The sequence below is a fragment of the Mytilus californianus genome, unplaced genomic scaffold (assembly GCF_021869535.1).
Source record: "Mytilus californianus isolate M0D057914Y unplaced genomic scaffold, xbMytCali1.0.p SCAF_6, whole genome shotgun sequence".
Classification (NCBI taxonomy): Eukaryota; Metazoa; Mollusca; class Bivalvia; order Mytilida; family Mytilidae; genus Mytilus; species Mytilus californianus.
In genome coordinates, this window is record NW_026262712.1 from 4,279,846 (window position 1) to 4,301,233 (window position 21,388).

The 21,388-nt window shown below is 32.6% G+C and overlaps 1 protein-coding gene across 7 annotated transcripts in view; it reads left to right on the top strand.

The window, feature by feature from the left end:
• The window catches only part of LOC127706048 (uncharacterized), a 502,975-nt gene that overhangs the window by 470,885 nt on the left and 10,702 nt on the right, over positions 1-21,388 (top strand). For all 7 annotated transcript variants that reach the window (XM_052210453.1, XM_052210456.1, XM_052210450.1 and 4 more), the window contains 6 exons: positions 4,344-4,797; positions 8,787-9,559; positions 9,938-9,968; positions 11,670-11,941; positions 13,600-13,627; positions 17,335-17,658. In XM_052210453.1, coding sequence (XP_052066413.1) covers positions 4,344-4,797; positions 8,787-9,559; positions 9,938-9,968; positions 11,670-11,941; positions 13,600-13,627; positions 17,335-17,658 — 1,882 coding nt within the window. The remainder of the gene's footprint in view (positions 1-4,343; positions 4,798-8,786; positions 9,560-9,937; positions 9,969-11,669; positions 11,942-13,599; positions 13,628-17,334; positions 17,659-21,388) is intronic.

Below are 21,388 nucleotides of genomic sequence, written 5' to 3' on the forward strand. Positions count from 1 at the left end.
CTACATTTCGTCGTCGTCGTCGGTGGCGTACACAAATTTTCACTCTGTGGTAAAAGTTTTTCAAATTTTATTAACTTTCTTAAACTATCCTGGATTTCTACCAAACTTGGACAGAAGCTTGTTTATGATCATAAGATAATATTCAAAAGTAAATTTTGTAAAAAAAAATTCCATTTTTTCCGTATTTTACTTATAAATGGACTTAGTTTTTCTGCCAGGAAACATTACATTCACTCTGTGGTTAAAGTTTTTGAAATTTTAATAACTTTCTTAAACTATCCTGGATTTCTACCAAACTTGGAAAGAAGCTTGTTTATGATCATAAGATAGTATCCAGAAGTAAATTTTGTAAAAAAAAAATCCATTTTTTCCGTATTTTACTTATAAATGGACTTAGTTTTTCTGCCAGGAAACATTACATTCACTCTGTGGTTAAAGTTTTTCAAATTTTAATAAATTCTTAAACTATCCTGGATTTGTACCAAACTTGGACAGAAGCTTGTTTATGATTAAAAGCTAGTATCTAGAATGAAATTTTGTTAAAATTTTGTTCCTTTTTTTCTGTATTTTACTTATAAATGGACTTAGTTTTTCTTCCAGTTAACATTACATACAGTCTGCAGTTTAAGTTTTTAAAACATTTATTAGATTCATAAACTATCCTGGATTTTTACCAAACTTGAACAGAAGCTACTTACAATCAAAAGATAGTATAGAGAGGTATATTTTTATTAATTATTTTTCTTCATTTTTTGTTGAGCCTGGGATTAACAGTATAAGTAGGCAAGACACTGGGTTCAGGGGAACCCTTACGAATTTTTTGTTAAATTATTTGTAATTTCTGTTTAATATAAATGTTCTATAAATTTGTACATTTTATTTTTACAAATAACTCATATTTATCAAATGTTCATGCATGTAAAAAAAAAAACTTCGTTTTTTGTCTCGCCTTGACGGAGTCAAAAAGCGAGACATAGGTATGCTGTTTCCGGCGTCGGCGGCGTCAACAATGTATTAGTTTGTGATTAGGTCTAGTTCATGGTGAACCACTAGTGGTAGGTCAATGATATTTGGTATGCAGTTGTATTAGCATTGGCACATCTCATAACCATGGAGATTTTTTGGCCCCGCTCCCTTAGTCAAGGTCTATTGACTTTGAAACTTTTCATAGTTTACATGTATTAGTTTGTGATAAGGTCTAGTTCATGGTGAACCACTAGTGGTAGGTCAATGATATTTGGTATGCAGTTGTATAAGCATTGGCATATCTCATTTCCCTGGAGATTATTTGGCTTCGCCCCCTTAGTCATGGTCTATAGACTTTGAAAATTTTGCTAAGTTAACATGTATTAGTTTGTGATTAGGTCAGTTCAAGGGGAACCATTAGTGGTAGGCCAATGTTAATTGGTGTTCAGTTGTATAAGCATTAGCACATCTCATTTCCATGGAGACTATTTGGCCCCGCCCCCTCAGTCATGGTCTATTTACTTTGAAACTTTTGCTTAGTTTACATGTATTAGTTTGTGATTAGATCAGTTTAAGATGAACTGCTAATGTTAAGTCAATGATATTTGGTATGCAAATTTATTGGCATTTGCAAGTATCGTTTCCATGGAGATTATATAGCCCCACCCCTGATCATGATTCATTGACTTTGAAACTTTTACATAGTTTACAAGTTAATGTTTGTGTTTAGGTTTGTTTAAAAGGAACGACTTATAATAAGTCAATGGTATTTGGTATGCAGTTATATTAGCATTGGCACATCTCATTCCATGGAGATTGTTTAGCCCTGTACCTTCAGTCATGGTTCATCGACTTTGAATATTTGCATAACTTACATGTTAAAGTATTACTATTTTAATTTCAATATTTGCATTATCAAAATTACAAAAAGGCGAGACATATCTCTGTGATAACAGTTTATTGCTGTATATTTATCAAATTTTAAATAATTGCACTATTGACTTTTTCATGAAAATTGGTACACATAATCTTCATACGTAATCAAACCAAATTTCATTTTAAAAAAGAATGGGTTCATTAACTCGTATTCAAGTTAAATCAGTTTGAATGATAAAAATCAGTTGAAAACTGCATCTTTTCCCGATAAGTCACAGTTTGACGTCGTGAAAATAACAATTTACATTAGCAACGTCATTACTTCCCCTGTAACTGTATCGTATGCCCTTAAAACAATTGTTCAGTTTAAATGTTAAAGATTTTTTTTAAGTCAGTTTAATTTCAACAAAAAGTTTGTGTATAAGAACTCTGTCATTTAGTTGTACTGCACCAGATGCACTTATCAGCAATTAATGTCTCTTCATTGATGTTACGAAACTTATGCACAATACTTATTAGCACAAAACTCAGATCAAGTCCAAATTTAGGTAGCGTCACTTTTACAGTTCTTGAGTTCTGTCCCTTTTTAGCGTTGGCATCATTTGTGTACCTTGGGCACATTCCCCATTTATTTATAACTGCAAATTTAAATCAAACAATATCTTAATTTTCACGCAAATACCAAAATTACTGGCTACTAGGCTTTTAATATCCTCTTGAACTGTTTTAGATTTATTGCCAATTTATTAAAATGTAATTTTTATGGCCCCGCAACAAAGCTGTCAGGGCCATATAAATTTACCCTTGTCCGTCATTCCGTCATTCCGCAACAAACCATTATACAGACTTTTTTTCTAAACGCCTTCAGATATTTGGCTGATTTTTGATATTTCAGTTAACCATGATGAGTTACAGATCAAGTTTAAGTTTCGTTCTGCTCCGCTAATTTTTGCCGAAATTACGGGCTTTGGACTTTGATAAATTGTTGAAAATCACAGTTATACAGACTTATTTTCTAAATGCCTTCAGATATTGGGCTGATTTTTGGTATGTGAGTTAATGATGAGTTACAGATCAAGTTTATGTTTCGTCCTGCTCTACTAATTTTTGCCGAAATTACGTGCTTTGGACTTTAATAAATTGTTGAAAATCACAGTTATATGGACTTTTTTTCTAAACGCCTTTAGAGATTGGGCTGATTTTTGGTATGTGAGTTAACCATGTTGAGTTACAGATCAAATTTAAGTTTCCTTCCGCTCTACTAATTTTTGCCGAAATTACGGGCTTTGGACTTTGATAAATTGTTGATAAATTGTTGAAAATCACAGTTATAGGGATTTTTTTCTAAACGCCTTCAGATATTGGGCTGATTTTTGGTATGTAAGTTAACCATGATGAGGTACAGATCAAGTTTATGTTTTGTTCCGCTACGCTAATTTTTTCCGAAATTACGGGCTTTGGACTTTGACAAATTGTTGAAAATCACAGTTATACGGACTTTTTTTGTAAACACCTTTAGATATTGGGCTGATTTTTGGTATTTGAGTTAACCATGATAAGTTTCAGATCAAGTTTAAGTTTTGTTCTACTCTGCTAATCTTTGCCGAAATTACATGCTTTGGACTTTGACAAATTGTTGAAAATCACAGTTATATGGTTTTTTTCTAAACACCTTTAGCTATTGGGCTGATTTTTGGTATGTGAGTTAACCATGTTGAGTTACAGATCAAGTGTAAGTTTCGTTCCACTCTGCTAATTTTTGCCAAAATTACGGGCTTTGGACTTTGATAAATTGTTGAAAATCACAGTTATAGGGACTTTTTTTCTAAATGCCTTTAGATATTGGGCTGATTTTTGGTATGTGAGACAACCATGATGAGTTACAGATCAAGTTTATGTTTCGTTCTGCTTTGCTGATTTTCATGTCGTTTTAACACATCTTGTTACATCTGCAGTACATCCACTTCCTGTTTGCTGATAGTTTGAAATTTAATTACTCATTGATCAAGGAAATTTTTCATCAAACTAGTATTGGTCTTGAGAGCTTGATACTATCCATGCATGTTTGTGTCCACATGTGTTGTTGAAAGTGCAGATTTTTCAACTTTTTTAGACGGGGCCATTCGTGTCGTTCATACACTAGTTTTTACTAGTGTTTCTAAATTATGTTTGTAAAATTGTGAATAACAAAAAAACATCAATAACAAGTTCTTCTCCAAAAAATATTCTAAAGACCCTACTATCACTTTATTCCCCTTGGAATGTAAGATTAAACAACTGTTAACAGTTTCGGAATGTTATCTTTAAAAGTATAACAGCTAGGTTAAAGGTGTAAATTGACCTGTAAGAGTAGATATATCTACTCTGAAAATTTGAGATAAATCTAATTATATTGTAGTTGGAATATTCCACCATTGAAGATGCTTATAGATCATGGTATGCAATGCATCCTTTTTACAGCCTCAAGTTTATTTATTTGGCAACTTTTTATGTTTTAATAGGAGAATGTTGAGACACGACGTGAAATGCTTCACAGTGGAATTGAGAAGTTGTTTAAAGACCACGAGGGACAACATCATCTGGTCCTTAGACCTCTAATATTTGTCAATGCAAAAAATCAAGACGACCCAGAAATAGAAGTTCTGAAGAAAACAATTACAGAACTTACATTCAACCACCCATGTTGGGGTGAAAGAATGCCCAATGCTTGTGTTCCACTAGAGCTGGAGATCGCTGAATTAGTGGCAGAAGGAAAACAAATTATGTCATTGGCTGAAGTTAAAGAATTAAATGCCATCAGCGAGGTGTCTGTCCTGTCTCCTGAGCAGCTAACAGATTTTTTACATTATCAACACTCTCTTGGAAAGATTGTTTATTTTGATACCCCACAGCTGAGAGATAATGTTATCATAAGCCCCCTTCTTATGGTGGAAGTAATGAGATCTTTCATTACAGGTGTGTATATATTTTCATTGAGTAGTGATGATATTGCTGGTAAAAAACAAACATACCAAAATATTGTTTACCAGCCATTTTTAAGAGCACTGGGGACTGTTGAACGGTGCCCTATACTAATCTTTTTGTTGGTTTGTCAGAACTTTTATGTAATATAGTTAGTCAAAATTGATCCTTTTATAATCACAGCGTTAATTTTTATGAAGTGCAGACAATTATTTTATTCTGTTGTGAAAAATTGGAAAACATGGCCGTTGTAACTTCTTTTTTGTAAAAACACAATTGCAAATTTTGAAGAAAAAAAAAAATTGTTAGTTTAAACTGAAACAGATATTTAATATGTATAAAGGTTTAGGTATAACTATAGAACTACATAGTTTCTTAATATAAAATATATTTAAACAATGCTAAAAAAACTTTGAGAATGCAAGTATTACTATCCTGGTTTTAATTAAGTACTTACACAAGTATTGTTGGCCAATGTCAAAAATGTAACTTTACTCACTTTCTAGTTGTATTGGGGAAAGAATCTGATCCTGAAATCTGAACCTTAACAATGGAACATAAATTCCTTGTAAAGTTAATATCATATTTGTCTGTTAGAAATACACTGCCTGTGATCGGCTATTGAACTATCATATACCATTTCTGTGAAATAAAACTAAAACTTTACCCAGCCAAAGGAATGGAATGTCTTATTTAGATCAAGTCAAAATCTATTAAAAATACGTTTGCACTAGAATACTAGTATACTAGTACTAGTAGTAGACTTTACCCCGAAAACAACTGAAAAAATGAACATAACATTAAGATCAAAGACAGCAATTGACTGACAAGATGTTGTCAGGGGTGACTAGTCTGCCATATATCATCTTTTGTTACTCTCAAGTGAATCTTGGCATATTATATTGAGGTTAATTTCATAATGTGAACACATCCGTCATCACTTGCATCATTGTTATACGATTGTTTTCTACCCAATATATGAATATTTACGAGAGTTGAAGTTTAAGGAGAACAACCATATATTGTTTTAAAACATATAGTTTTCATTGTGACGTTTTGTAGACCTTTGTTAAGATGATGAATTTGAGAACAAGGGATGAAATTCTTAAAAAACTTCTGATTGATGGCTCTGCTTTCTTTAAACATAATCTCCGCAGCAAAATAAAATTGCAAGAAAAACATGAGTGTATAAATTAAGATGGACGACCAACAGCTTTACAAATGTTAGGAAATACACTTATCTTAATATACCCAGTGTACTTTCTTCTTGTTTTCATTTTTATACGCCCGTTTACGGGACGTTTTATTGTATACTGTTGTCCGTCCGTCCGTCAACATGTCGGACATTAACTCAAGAACACTTTATCCAATTTGCATAAAACTTTAGGGAATTGTTTATGTCTATTGACGTGAGCTCCATTTCGTTTTTTATTAATTTTAGATTATACGTTTCCGAGTTATGGGGTTTTGTTCATTAACAAAAGGGGGATTTTCCAGTTTTCGGACAATAACTCAAAAATACTTTCAGCAGTTCTAATGAAACTGGTGAATTGTTTATATCTATTTATATTTTCTATAAGCTCCCTTTCGATTTTTATAAATTTCTGATATGACATTGAGAAGTTATTGAACTTTATTCTTTGAAAACGCGACGGGCGTATCATGCGCTCATGGCGCAGCTGTTTATTGCATTGTGTTGTCCTTCATTTTGTTTATGGTTGGTGATTTCCCTTAAGACATAAATAGAAGTAGCAAATTTTTCTTTAAACCATTAAATGACAAGTCTTTTTATACGACCGCAAAAACATTTTTGTGGTCGTATATTGGTATGACGTTGGCGTCGTCGTCTTCGAGCGTCATCGTTGTCGTCCGAAGACACATTAGTTTTCGCACTCTAACTTTAGTGCAAGTGAATGGATCTCAATGAAATTTCACCATAAGGTTCAATACCACAAAAGGAAGGTGGAGATTGATTTTGGGGATTATGGTACCCACAGTTAAGGAATAAGGGGCCAAAAAGGGGCCAAAAATAAGTTTTTTTGTAACTTTAAGACATAACTTGTGTGTAAGTGTATGGATCTCTCTGACATTGTACCACAAGGTTCCATATCACAAAGGGAATGCTGGGATTGATTTTGGGGGTAATTGCCTCCAAATTTTAGGAATTAGGGGCCAAAAAGGGGCAAAAAACAAGCATTTTTTCTTGTTTCATGACAATAACTTGTGTATAAGTGTATGGATCTCTCTGACATTGTATCACAAGGTTCCATTTCACAAAGGGAATGCTGGGATTGATTATGGGGGTAATTGCCTCCAAATTTTAGGAATTATGGGCCAAAAAGGGGCAAAAAACAAGCATTTTTCTAGTTTCATGACAATAACTTGTGTGTAAGTGTATGGATCTTTATGAAATTGTACTACAAGGTTCCATATCACAAAGGGAAAGCTGGAATTGAGTTTGGGGGTAATTGCCCAAAAAGTTTAGGTATAAGGGGCCAAAAAGGGGCCAAAAATAAGCATTTTTCTAGTTTCCAGACAATAACTTGTGTTCAAATGTATGGATCTCTCTGAAATTGTACTGCAAGCTTAAGGTACCATACCACAAAGGGGAGGATAGGATTGATTTTGGATGTAATTCCTTCAAAATTTTAGTAATTAGGGGCCATAAAAGGGCAAAAAAACAAGAATTTTTCTAGTTTCAGGACAATAACTTGTGTGTAAGTGTATGAATCTTTATGAAATTATACTACAAGGTTCCATATCACAAAGGGAAAGCTAGAATTGAGTTTGGGGGTAATTGCCCAAAAACTTTAGGAATAAGGGGACAAAAAGGGGCCAAAAATAAGCATTTTTCTAGTTTCCAGACAATAACTTTTGTTCAAATGTATGGATCTCTCTGAAATTGTAATGCAAGGTACCATACCATAAAGGGAAGGCTGGGATTGATTTTGGGTTAATTCCCTCAAAATTTTAGGAATTTTGGGCCAAAAAGGGGCCAAAAACAAGCATTTTTCTAGTTTCCAGACAATAACTTGTGTTCAAGTGTATGGATCTCTCTGAAATTGTACTTCAAGGTACCATAACACAAAGGGAAAGCTGGAATTGAGTTTGGGGGTGATGAATCATAAGGGGGTTTAAAAAATTTGGGGGGATTTTTTTTTCATTTTTATTCTTTAAAATTTTCCATTTTAAATTGGTTATTTCTGATTTATATATAAAAGCAAATAATAATGATATGGTTTGAATTGGTAAATTAAAAAAAATTAGGTTCTTAGACCACTTTCATTCTGTGTGAGAAACCTATGCTGTGTCAAATATTTAATTACAATCCAAATTCAGTGCTGTATCAAGCTTGAATGTTGTGTCCATACTTGCCCCAACTGTTCAGGGTTCGACCTCTGCGGTCGTATCAAGCTGCGCCCCAGCGGAGCATTTTATTAAATTGTAAAATGAAAAAAGATTTTTCGCACCTTTGGTCGGTTTAATAACCACTATCTGGCTTCAAATAAACAATCACTTACATTAAAACAATGATAATTAAACCCAAAAAAAAATCATTCAGAAAAATGCAAAAAGGCTGTTAGGGACTTCATAACTAAATAAATTCATTTTTCATCATGAGAAGGAGCAGTTGTAATCAACTTTGATTGAACAATACATTCAGACCACACTCCACCATTGTCATTTATGTTGCTCGTATAGAAAACATGTACACACATTATTAAAAACATATACATGCTTTTTTTGTGGTAATATTTTTCCAAATTGGAAAGTATTCAATTTTGATCTTTAAATGCTTTGAATACAGAATTAGGAAAAATAATTTGTTTTGAAATAGGACATTTAATTGAATTATCAAGACTAGTTTGTTTTCCTGTGCTGATCTAGGTGAGCCATTTAGAGAAGTATTACATTATAATATTAATATTTTTGACTTTTATTTCAAATCTTAAGATCTTTTTTTTTTATTTTCATTTTCATAGATGTTGAATTCTGGCCAAAAGAAGATAAAACATGGAAAACCTTCAAAAAGATGTCTATAAATGGAATGATACAAAAAGTAGACCTCTACCAGATATGGGAGCAAGAAGAATTCCGTCAGATTTTACCATTTAAAGAGTACATATTTGATATGCTGATACACCTAGATATCATATCTGAACAGCGTAGATATGATACAAAAACAGGAAGTCGTCTACCAATAGAAAACTTCTTTGTACCCTGTATGCTTACACAAAGAAACGATACAGATTTCTTGACACAAGAATGTACACCAGAGAGGACTTTTAGTTTGGCCTTTGTTTTCAAAGGAACCATCATACCTCCAGCCTTACCAAACCGTCTAATATGCGCATGTCTCAGTATGTGGACATTAAAACAATACCGTGGAAGGAAACTTATGTTTTCTGGGTTTGTTGGGTTATCATTTGATAAAGAGCATGATATTGTTGTCTGTGTAGAAGGAAACAAGATCTTATTGTACCTAGTCCACAAGCGCTCCAAGGGCCTGATAGTACCTGAGATAGCCACTAGTGTCAGAGAATGTTTGCATTTAACATTGGAGAGGATTTCAGAATTTTATCAGTCTACTGTCCACGAAAAAGTTAGCGGTCAACTCCCATTTCACACTGAGTATTCCTGCTCTAGATTTATCTGTTACATTCCAGGAGAAAGGTTAGCTTTAAAAACTGATGAGTGCGTTTGTAACCATGGTGACAACATTAAACGCAACTGGAAGGTTTGGAACCAGGAACAGGTTTGTATACTAACATTGAATATGCAAGTTATTTTGTAATCACTTAATTTCCCTAACCACAATAAAGAAATGTAGTTGAAGTCCAATCAACATAAAACTTAGTACACAAGTTCCCTATGATCTTTCTAATCCTAATGCCAACTTAGATTTTAGGGGGGGGGTTACCTTATTGTGTTTCATTTCAGCTCTCCGGCTTGCAGTTAGCTAATAAGTTATTTACAGAAAGATATGTCAATGTTAATCAATCGAATTTGGGTCATAGTTACTGTTTAGAGTTCAAATTGTTGTGTTTAGTATATGCTTTGTTATAATTAGTGTCTGTGCAGTTTATTGTGGATGTTGAATTTACAATTATATATTTTTTTTTTCCTTTAATAGAAACAAAAGCAGTGTGATCCGGATTGTACAGGTATAGTTATGTGTTTTGTATTTAACTTCGTGTTTTTTTATTGATACAATAATACCCAAAGAAGTTGATAATGAATTTTAACATGGGATCTCAGTGATACTTCATTATCTGACTGAACTAATCAGATCACTAAGGTGTCAACCCCCATGCATACCTTAGTTGTATATGATACAACATATTAGAATTTTGGATGTCAATGCTCTTTGGTTTCGTAATGAACTTCTGTTACTATTTAACTGTTGATTTCATTAGACACTGATTCATTCCAAGTTCGATTCCCCATTCACAGGTCAGCTACACATTTTCATTATACAGTGAGGTTTTTTTTTTTTTTAAATAGGAATGATATAAACAACTTTATTGTTTTTGGTCATAAAAAATCGAATTTGTGAAGAACTACCTGCTATGATCCCAACCAAAAATACTTTGAAGATGACATCAAACTGCTCATATGATCTTAAAAAGAAATACACTGAAAATAACATAAAAATGCTGAAAATATACATTGAGACTATGCCCTCAGAGGCTAAATTATATATATATGGAAAGGAATCAATAACACTTCCATTTGAACAGACTTTCGGTCGTCCTATTGGTTCTTAGTATATATATGCATCCCTATTGGCTGATCTGTTATTGTAATCATATGAAGTATAATTCATAGAACATTTTCAGAGACAAGAAGAAAATAATTTTGCAACATTGATTTATTTCATATTATATACATACCAAAATAGTCATTAAATGTGTCATTTAACCATATGTGACATTTTGACAGTGTGGATTCTCATTGCAGATGATGCATACATATTTACGCATAATACATTAGAGGGAAATTTAATGAAGTTTGTTTTCTCGTTAAAAACAGTCCTATTTATGAAATAACTTCTGCTTTAAATTAGAGACAATTGCTGATTACTGGTGTTGAATTTTTGAAACAAATCAAATCATAAGAAAATCTCTGGAACTCAAAGCGGAACAATACCAGATGTCAAAAGAGAAATCATTTCCTACTGTGCTTGCATAATCCACAAATCAAATGTGAATTCAGTTAAAATTTCACTATAGAATAGGAAGCAATCGGTAAATTACAGTTCAGAAGACATTTTGTATCTTAATATGTAATTCCATGAAAACAAGTCTTCTGTTTTTTTGTATCACAGACACATCATGCATATCGACCAATTTGTATTGGCGACTTAAACTTGTAATTTGTTAACCCTATTGTATTAGTTAAGAAAGAATAGTACCAGGAATGTCAGAGAAATGTTTCATTGAATATCATGGGGAGGGGGGCTATGTATACAGCGTTTTATTACAATTTGTGAAAAGTTCCGTTATTCAGTATAAGTATAATATTTTTATCTACTTTCATTTTATATCAAAACTCAGTTTTTATGAATAATGTAAGTAAATTAGTGGTATACTGAGAAGATCATTTGACTGCTGGATACAAATTATTGTCAAGTTTACCAATTGTCTATATTTGGGTTTCTCATTAAATTTTGTCAATATAATGCGGCTGTTAACAACTGTCAACTAAATGGGAGGTTTATCTTGCTATAAAAACAGGTTTAACTATTTTCTTAGGAAATCTGATAATTATCACTGTATAAATATGTCATGTGTTGTTAAAGCTGTATGTTTATGTAGGGTATGTGTAAAGATTTGTCATATATATTTGTTATATATTAATTTAAGGTTTGAGTGAAGATGCATTATCTCACATTCCAAGTAATACAGAGTTGCTTCGTTTGTCTGTTAATTGTGAGACACGCATGATACATGATTTAGCTATTCATCTTGAAATGGAAGAAAAAGAATGGAATGATATGGTAGAGAATTATCCAAGAAATACACAAATGGTCAAGTTTTTAACACTTATTGATTTGAGAGAGAACAATGGAATACGTTTTGGAGATTTGGCCAAAGGCTTAAGAGAAATGAGGATAACGACACATACCTTATGTATGGTAAGCTATGTATGATACTGATAAATTGCTCCTTTTCTTAATGTTTTTCTTTTGCTTTTCTTACCCTCCACCTCCATCCAGAAGGTTCTGGAGAAATGAGTCATATTCGCTCTTTGTGTTTCATTTTTCAAATAACTTATTTACATTATTATTTGTTAAGAATAACTTATGATTAAAAATAAATATTTGGTACGAAATTATAATTTTGAACGTAATTATATTTTCAATGCCACTTTGAAGCACAGATCCCTCAGGTAAATTTTCTTAGTAAAATTAGACATTTGATGATTTGAAAAAATGTCATTAAGGTATAGGTTATTTAAAAACATAATAATAAATGGAATTCAGACAGATGTACTGAGTTAATCCATACACTGTAATTCATAACAACACAGGACAAAGTCTGCAACTCGAAGAATACTATAAATGTAAATAGGAATGCCAACAACCTGTCACAAAACTTAATTGCAGAAATTTACAGATGAAGTCATGGAAAAAAATGAGTTTTTGTTCATTCCAGTACAGTTCAAGTCAGTTTATCTACCATTGTTCTTGTTATTTTACGGGTGATATTTTTTTATTACATGGATTCTAGCAATCTTTATGTCCTGAAGAAAAAGAGAAGGACAAAGTTTGCATAAATTACACCTCAAATCAAATGTATATGAATTTGTCCCTGATTTAAGATTGGATATATGTTCTTAAATAGAATAGTTTTAGTTTAAGTTATACCCTTTCCATGGATAATCTTTATCCAAAATAGACAATTAGTTTCAAGTCTTATTGCCTACTGTTCACTTTAAAAAAAATCTTTTTTGGTCAGGTTTTGGAATTAGAAAACTAACATGAACAGTAGTTTATAAATTTGATGAGGGAATAGTCAGTTAACACTTCCCTATTGTGTTATGCCTCAATATACAAATAAGGAAATGAGACAACTATCCACCAAATTTAAAATAAAGTTGATGTTAGCAATTATATGCGACCGTATGTATGGACTTCAATGTCAATAACAACTAATAAAAAAATCCAAGAACAACTATTTTAACCAAAGGTCATTTGATGTATGAATCTTCATCCCTTCATATAACTTATCGACATACTGTACATGAGTACCATGAGCATTATTTGATAACTCTTCCTCCAGATATCAACAACGGTTTAAAGCGAGGTTCCCTTTGTTCATAAGTCTTTAATTATGTAGATAATGGTTTGTATACTTGTTTTTTTTTTGTCATGTTTGGTTTTTGCCATGACTTGGTCATTTTATCATCGACTGATGAGTTTGGAATGTCTCTTTGGTTTCTTCTGTCTCTTTTGTCTATAAACAAAACAATAGTAGTTTTAACTATACAGAATCATTGGAACCACAAGTCACACTGTTTGTTTAGATATGTTTTAGCACATTTTCACAGAAATTTGGTAACTACTATTCTGGGTTGTTGTCATATGGTTTACAGGTCTTGTAAAGAGCGATCGTGTAAAGCCATATCATTAGTGGAAACTGTTCTGTTAGTGTCCATACAAGATTATACACTTGAAATACAGCAGGCAAAGAAAACCAGCTTTGGCACAATATAAGCATTTTGAAACATTTGCAAAAGCTTCCGATGCTCAGTCACTGCAACTATTTAATATCTGATATTATTCCTTTTCAGATGAGGAGGAGAAAACAAATGATATCTAGTAAGTACTAATTGGAACTATACAGATACTTACAATTGGCATACCTAGGGCCTTCAAATTATCTACTTGTCATGATAATTAGTGTGGTTTGTCATTACGTCGTCTGATCTTTTAATTACCGAACGTGACTTATTCCCGATTGTGACTGTTTTTCTGAGTGTGAAACCGCATTGCTATAAGACGTGTCACGGTACTTTTCTATCCCAAATTCATGTATTTAATTTTAATGTTATATTTGTTATTCTCGTCGGATTTTGTCAAATGTCTTAACGTCTTTTCTGTTATATTCGTGTGTTATGGTAAAGATAATTAATCACCCCCTTCCTTTATTAGATTTTAGTTTGGTTCAACGAAATTTATACGATATATTTGGTTTACAATTTGATTCAGAAGAAACACCGACATAGCTAGATAATACAATTATTTATCTAATTACTACCACAATTTGACATTAATAAGTATTGTAATTTTCATTGTTATTAACAAATGTAATGTCAGTATTACAAATCTAATCTTGAATCAATCCTAATCCTATATTATTTTTGGGAAATATTTTTACAAATTCAAATGTGACGTCACTTTGTGTGTTTTTTTTAGAATTTCAAATGTGACGTCACTTTGTGCGTTGAGGCTTTGGCTAACTCGGCTGTGTATTTGTATGTGTTGGATTAAGTTGTTTTATGTAATGTATCCGTTTTTATTCTGTAGTTAGTCCCCACTTCGGTTTTATCATGTATATCTATTATATAGTCATTTTATAAAATTTGCTGTTTGCAAAATTATAAATTATTCTAAATAATAAGGATGTTCTTGTCCAAGGCAGAAACCCCTGGCCGTGTTGGGTGCAACTTTTTGGAAGTTTTGGTCATCGGTGCTCTTCAGCTTTGTATTTGTTTTGGCTTTCAAACTTTTTTCATCTGAGCGTCACTGGTAAGTCTTGTGTGGAGGAGACGCACGTCTGGCGTATTGGATTTTAAACCTGGTGCCTTTTGTTAGCTATTATTCGTGTGTTTCTTTGTCCTATATGTTCTCCCATTTACTTGTATTGTAATCCTGTCATGTAATGATGTCATTTTAATGTTAGATTTAACATTGCCATAAAAGCGGGAGGTTTGGCATGCCACAAAACCAGGTTCAAACCACCATTTTTTTCTTAAAATGTCCTGTTCCAAGTCAGGAAAATGGTCATTGTTATATTATAGTTCGTTTCTGTGTGTGTTACATTTTAATGTTTTGTTTTTGTTGTGTCGTTGTTCTCCTCTTTTATTTGATGCGTTTCCCTCAGTTTTAGTTTGTAACCCGGATTTGTTTTTATCTCTATCGATTTATGAGTTTCGAACAGCGGTATACTACTGTTGCCTTTATTTTGGTATCCCCTCGTCTACCATATTCTAAAAACAAACATATTAAGCACATTGTCTGTTTGGTAGTCAAATCATAGTTCTATTGTCATTTGATGCAATATGCAAAAAGAAGAATGTCCACGTTTGAATAGTTACAATATCTTTTAATCAAGATATTCTAAATGTTCTATGAACCTTATTTTGAACACTTCATGTGGTATTAAATTCCCTTTTAGATCACCTGGCCCAATGGGCTAAGTGAGCTTTTCTCATCACTTGGTGTCCGTCGTCCATCGTATCCGTCATCCATCGTCCGTTAACTTTTACAAAAATCTTCTCCTCTGAAACTACTGGGCCAAATTGAACCAAACTTGTCCACAATCATCATTTGGGTATCTAGTTTAAAAAATGTTTCCAATGACCCGGCCAACCAACCAAGATGGCCACCAAAAAGTAGAGCATAGGGGTAAAATGTAGATTTTTTTATATCTCTGAAACCAAAGCATTTAGAGCAAATCTGACATGAAGTAAAATTGTTTATCAGGTCAAGATCTATCTGCCCTGAAATTTTCAAACAAATCGGACAACCCGTTGTTGGGTTGCTGCCCCGGAATTGGTAATTTTAAGGAAATTTTGCAGTTTTTTGTTATCATCTTGAATATTATTATAGATAGAGATAAACTGTAAACAACGATAATGTTCATAAAAGTAAGATCTACAAATAAGTAGACATGACCAAAATTTTACAAAAATCTTCTCCTCTGAAACAACTGAGACAAATCTTATCAAACTTGGTCACAATCATCATAAGGATATCTTGTTTAAAAAATATGTCCGATGACCCCGCATGCCAACCAACATGGCCGACATGGCTAAAAATAGAACAAAGGGGTAAAAAATGCAGTTTTTGGCTCATATCTCTCAAACTAAATTTAAAGCTTTCAGAGCAAATTTGACAATCATTAAAAATGTTCATCAGGTTAAGATCTATCTGTCCTGCAATTTTCAGACGAATCAGATAACCAGTTGTTGGGTTACTGCCCCTGAAGTAGTAATTTTATGGTAATTTTGCAGTTTTTGGTTATTATCTTGAATATTATTATAGATAGAGATAAACTATAAACAGCAATCATGTTCAACAAAGTAAGATCTACAAATAAGTCAACATGACCAAAATTGTCAATTGACCCCATAAGGAATTATTGCCCTTTAAAGTCAAATTTTAACAATTGTTCGTAAATTTTTGTAATCTTTTACAAAAGTCTTCTCATGAAACAACTGAGACAAATTTAACCAAACTTGGCCACAATCATCATTAGGGTATCTAGTTAAAAAAATATGTCTAATGACCATGCATGCCAACCAACATGGCAGACATGACTAAAAATAGAACATAGGGGAAAAATGCAGTTTTTGGCTTATATCTCTGAAACTAAAGCAAAAGTATAACGGTTGCATTATTTCATGCATCAATTGTAAATAAAAATATCAGGTGAGCGACACAGGCTCCTTGAAGACACTAGGTTAATTGCATTATTCTACATTCACTCTCCCCAGTATTTATTTCAAAAGAAATGAAAATCTTATAACTGTTACTAAAGTGTTATAATATCAATTCATTGGAATGGTACTTGAATACTCTACAACTTTGCATTTACTTTAGTTTTCCAACTTTAATAATGTAAGCCTTTCGATGTGCTTCCTATAGTCAAAAGTGTGTCTGGCGTACCAAACTATAAACCTTGTATTCTTGATCAGTTTTATTGAACTATTTATACCCAATGCTATTCATTTTTTTGGACTTTCTCTGTCTTTTCAATTGCTTTGCTTAGAGTGCCTCTGTAGAGTCTTATATTGATGAGAATCGTGTCATGAATACCAAAATATCAGTCATTTGTGAAGTTAAGATATTAGCATATGTTGGCTAGAGGATCATAATGTTGCCTTACCACCCTTTGAGAAGTCATGTTTTCTTTGAAACTTATTGTCCATTTTGGACCCAACTTTGTAAAAAGGTCATTGGTAAGCTGGTAACACATTTTTATATTTTTAGCATTGTTAATAAATTTTAAAAGCTTATGTTTGACTTCATGACATTTCTAAATTCTTAAGAGTTATAGGTAGTTGTAGTGAATAGGTCATCAGCATAAATTACATAACAAAAACAAAGTAAACAAAATGTAGTTTTCAGAAGTACCAGTGTCCGTAAATATTGTTAAGAAATTATTTAACCAAATGTTTTCCTAATTTCTACTTTTGAAAGCATAATTCATGTTTTTCTCTTAAAGGTATACCGAGGCACTCTAACCAAATGTTTTCCTAATTTCTACTTTTGAAAGCATAATTCATGTTTTTCCCTTAAAGGTATTCCAGACGATATCTTAGATTCGATTCCTTCTGATGAAATATTAGATAACATATCACCACATATTGGTAAAATGGTCTTTCAATTAGGAACAGAACTTGGATTGTCCATAGCAGACTTGGACAACATAGACAAATGTAATTGTGACTTGACCGACCAGAGTAAAGAAGTGTTATTTACGTGGAGGAGAGACCGATTAGTAAGACCTACAATACGTGTCCTTGAACAAGCTTTGGTAAATAGTCGAAAAGGTGCAAGGTGTTTAGAGGAGGTTGTAAAGAATGTGGATCCTAAAGCACTGAGAGCTGTAGAAACCGTTACAGGTAATTCTTTTTCAAAGTGGATCAAAATTGCAAATGTCTGATAGTCATTTGAAGAAGATAAAATATAGGATCAATTTAAATATAGAATATTTTCTGAACTTGCATTGAAAAATATGTTTAAGTTATTTTTAACTAAGAAGACAAAATCAAAAGATTAAAAACCATTTGTTTTTCTACAATTAAACCTACAACAAAAACAAAACATTTGAATTTAATAATCAATCGAATACCTTTAATATTTAAATGCTGTTTACAAGACCAAATTCAACAAAACTTTGGCTGAATGATTTATAGAATATCTAGTGTCAAGTTTTTATACGACTGCAAAAAATTTGCAGTTGTATATTGGTATCACGTTGTCGTCGTCCGAAGACACATTTGGTTTCCAGACAATAACTTTAGTTTAAGTAAATGGATCTCTATGAAATTTTACCATAAGATTCAATACCATAAAAGGAAGGTTGTGATTGATTTTGGGGGTTATGGTACCAACATTTAAGGAATTAGGGGCCAAAAACAAGCATTTTTCTAGTTACTGGACAATAATCTGATGTTCAGTAGTTGACGTTTGTTGATGTGGTTCATAAGTGTTTCTCGTTTCTCGTTTTTTATATAGATTAGACCGTTGGTTTTCCTGTATGAATGGTTTTACATTAGTATTCTTTGGGGCCCTTTATAGCTTGCCAAGGGTCCGTGTTGAAGACCGTACTTTGACCTATAATCGTTTACTTTTATGAATTTTGACTTGGATGGAGAGTTGTCTCATTGACACTCATTCCACATCTTATTATATCTACTAATAACTTGTGTATAAGTGTATGGATATCTCAGAAATTGTACTGCAAGGTTCCATATCACAAAGGGAAAGCTAGGAGTGAGTTTGGAGGTAAATGCCCCAAAGGATTAGGAATTATGGGCCAAAAACAAGCGTTTTTCTAGTTTCCAGACAATAACTTGCGTTAAAGTGTATGGATTTCTCTAAAATTGTACAAGAATATTCCATATCACAAAGGGAAGGCTGTGATTGAGTTTGGGGGTAAATGCCTCAAATGTTGAGGAATTAGGGGCCAAAAACAAGCATTTTTCTAGTTACTGGACAACAATCTGATGTTCAGTAGTTGTCGTTTGTTGATGTGGTTCATAAGTGTTTCTCGTTTCTCGTTTTTTATATAGAATAGACCGTTGGTTTTCCCGTTTGAATGGTTTTACACTAGTAATTTTGGGGCCCTTTATAGCTTACTGTTCGGTAATAGCCAAGGCTCTTTGTTGAAGACCGTTTCTTTGACTTATAATGGTTTACTTTTTATAAATTTTGACTTGGATGGAGAGTTGTCTCATTGGCACTCATACCACATCTTCTTACATCTACTAAATACTTGTGTATAAGTGTATGGATATCTCTGAAATTGTACTGCAAGGTTCCATATCACAAAGGAAAAGCTGGGAGTGAGTTTGGAGGTAAATGCCCCAAAGGTTTTGGAATTTAGGGGCCAAAAGGGGGCCAAAAAACAAGCATTTTTCTAGTTTCCAGACAATAACTTGCGTTAAAGTGTATGGATTTCTCTAAAATTGAACAAAGCTTCCAAAACGGTCATATATTCCGGACATTTGTATAATGTCCGGTAAAAGTCCGGCTGGGCAAAGCATGAAACGGTTATCTACTTTTTAGTTTTCAAGGCTTTCTTAAGAGACGGTCATTTTAACCTAATTCGCGATCTTTTTGACCCAACCTTTTGCCTTTAACAGCCACACATTTCCGGTCATAAAAGTGACATGATCATTAAGTACTATCAAAACAACCCCTACTTTAATACCTTCTCATTTTAATCAAGGCTAACTAGTTGTCGAACAGCTGAAATTTACCTGTTCAGGTGACAGGTAAACTATTTTGAACCGGACATTGATCGGTCTATTCAAAGTTATTTTCTTACATTTCAGCGGTTTGCATCTAACTAATTTAGTCAAAAAGATTTAAATTATCAGAAATATGTTTACAAATATGATTTGATGAAAAAATTAAAAAGGTGAAAATGAAAAATCGTCATAACCACATTGTTTGATCAGAGACATGTCTCTGTTTGAACTAGTACACGTGTGCGCATGTGCGCAGGTGTGAAATTTAATTATGCATCCTAATTTTCTCAAAAAATGCTTAAATTGTCATTGATACCTTTCTCTCACGTTTATTTCGAAATATTTTCTTAAAGAAACAAGTGTGGACACAGATGAATGTGGATAGTATGTTTGGATGTTTGACAGTGTTTTATATGACAAAAGGAGTTCTATGTTTTTCCTATATGGTGTTATTAACTGTGTTGCACGATGACAACCAACCTGAGCATGAGGAGTGTTGTTTATTTAATATTTAGATTTTATGTTGAAGAGGGCATGGAAGAGATACTAATTGCATAAATGACCAAATGATTATGATAGAATATTTTCCACATCTTTGATTTTGGATACATTTTGTAGCTAGGAGAGCAACACATAATAGGTTCCTTTTTTCATGTGATTTTTTTTTAAATGGGAGATGATATCTGAGAACATGATATCAGGAGGCTGTAATTCAGTGGTTGTCGTTTGTCTAATGTGTTACATAATATTTGTTTTTCGTTTATTGTGTGTACATAAATAACATAAATGACTATGCGTTATGGGCTTTGCTCATTGTTGAAGGCTGTACGGTGACCCGTAGTTGTTAATTTCTGTGTCATTTTGGTCTGTTGTGGAGAATTGTCTCATTGGCAATCATACCACATCTTTTTTATATGTATTTGCTCACTATTTGTATGGTTCTATTTATATTACTTTGTGGTGGATTGTCAGTATCATTAGTAAAATATTTTGTTAAAATGTCGAAATTGTTTCTCAGATTAGAAGACATTTATTGGTTTTTAGTAATAAAAATGCCTGACATGATGCTTGGGGCAAGATGAGCTAGAAAGAAAACTTCTGTGTTGTTTTTTTTATCAATTCTTTGATAACATCTCCTCCAAAGCTGGCCGAAGCAAAAAAAAGTTTTGACCAATATGAAAACGATATCAACAAAAAAACCTTTGTGAGCATGCTTCAAAGACTCATAACTGCTCCAAAAGTAATCTGATAGAATTTCAGGCATGTCAAGTGGGTATTATGAAAATCTACTTAATATGTCTAAATATCAAAAAAGGTTCTAGTATTCAATATGAAAAAGGTATTGCAAAATTATTCTCTTTTCAATTTTTTTTGTTATATGGATACAAATATAAGTGATACCAATACAGTATTTGTTGTGGTATGAAAGTGTAGTAATTAACATTTACTGTAACAATGTTAATTCACACAAATTAAGAAATAAACAAATGAATGAAAAATGTTGAACATGTACAATGAAATATAGTTTTAGAAATCAATTAGGCCAGATAGGCCTTATAATTTTTTTTTTTTTTAACATACTGAATGACCATTTACACTCAGGACCGAGTCATCAGTAGGCAGTACAGATGTATTAAAACAACCTAGCATCATATTGCTAGTAGCGAGTGTAGCATTGTCGGGTAAATTTGTTCTTTTTTTAAAATTTGGTTAAAGGACAAAAAATGTTTGGTTCAAATCATAATAAAATGCTTTTATCTCCTTATTACTTACAGTGTAGTGAAATTGTACATAGAATGGATACTACCCTGACAAATCCTTGTACATGAGAGTTGTCTTCACAAAGAATGAATTGCATAACAATGAACTGAGCTCA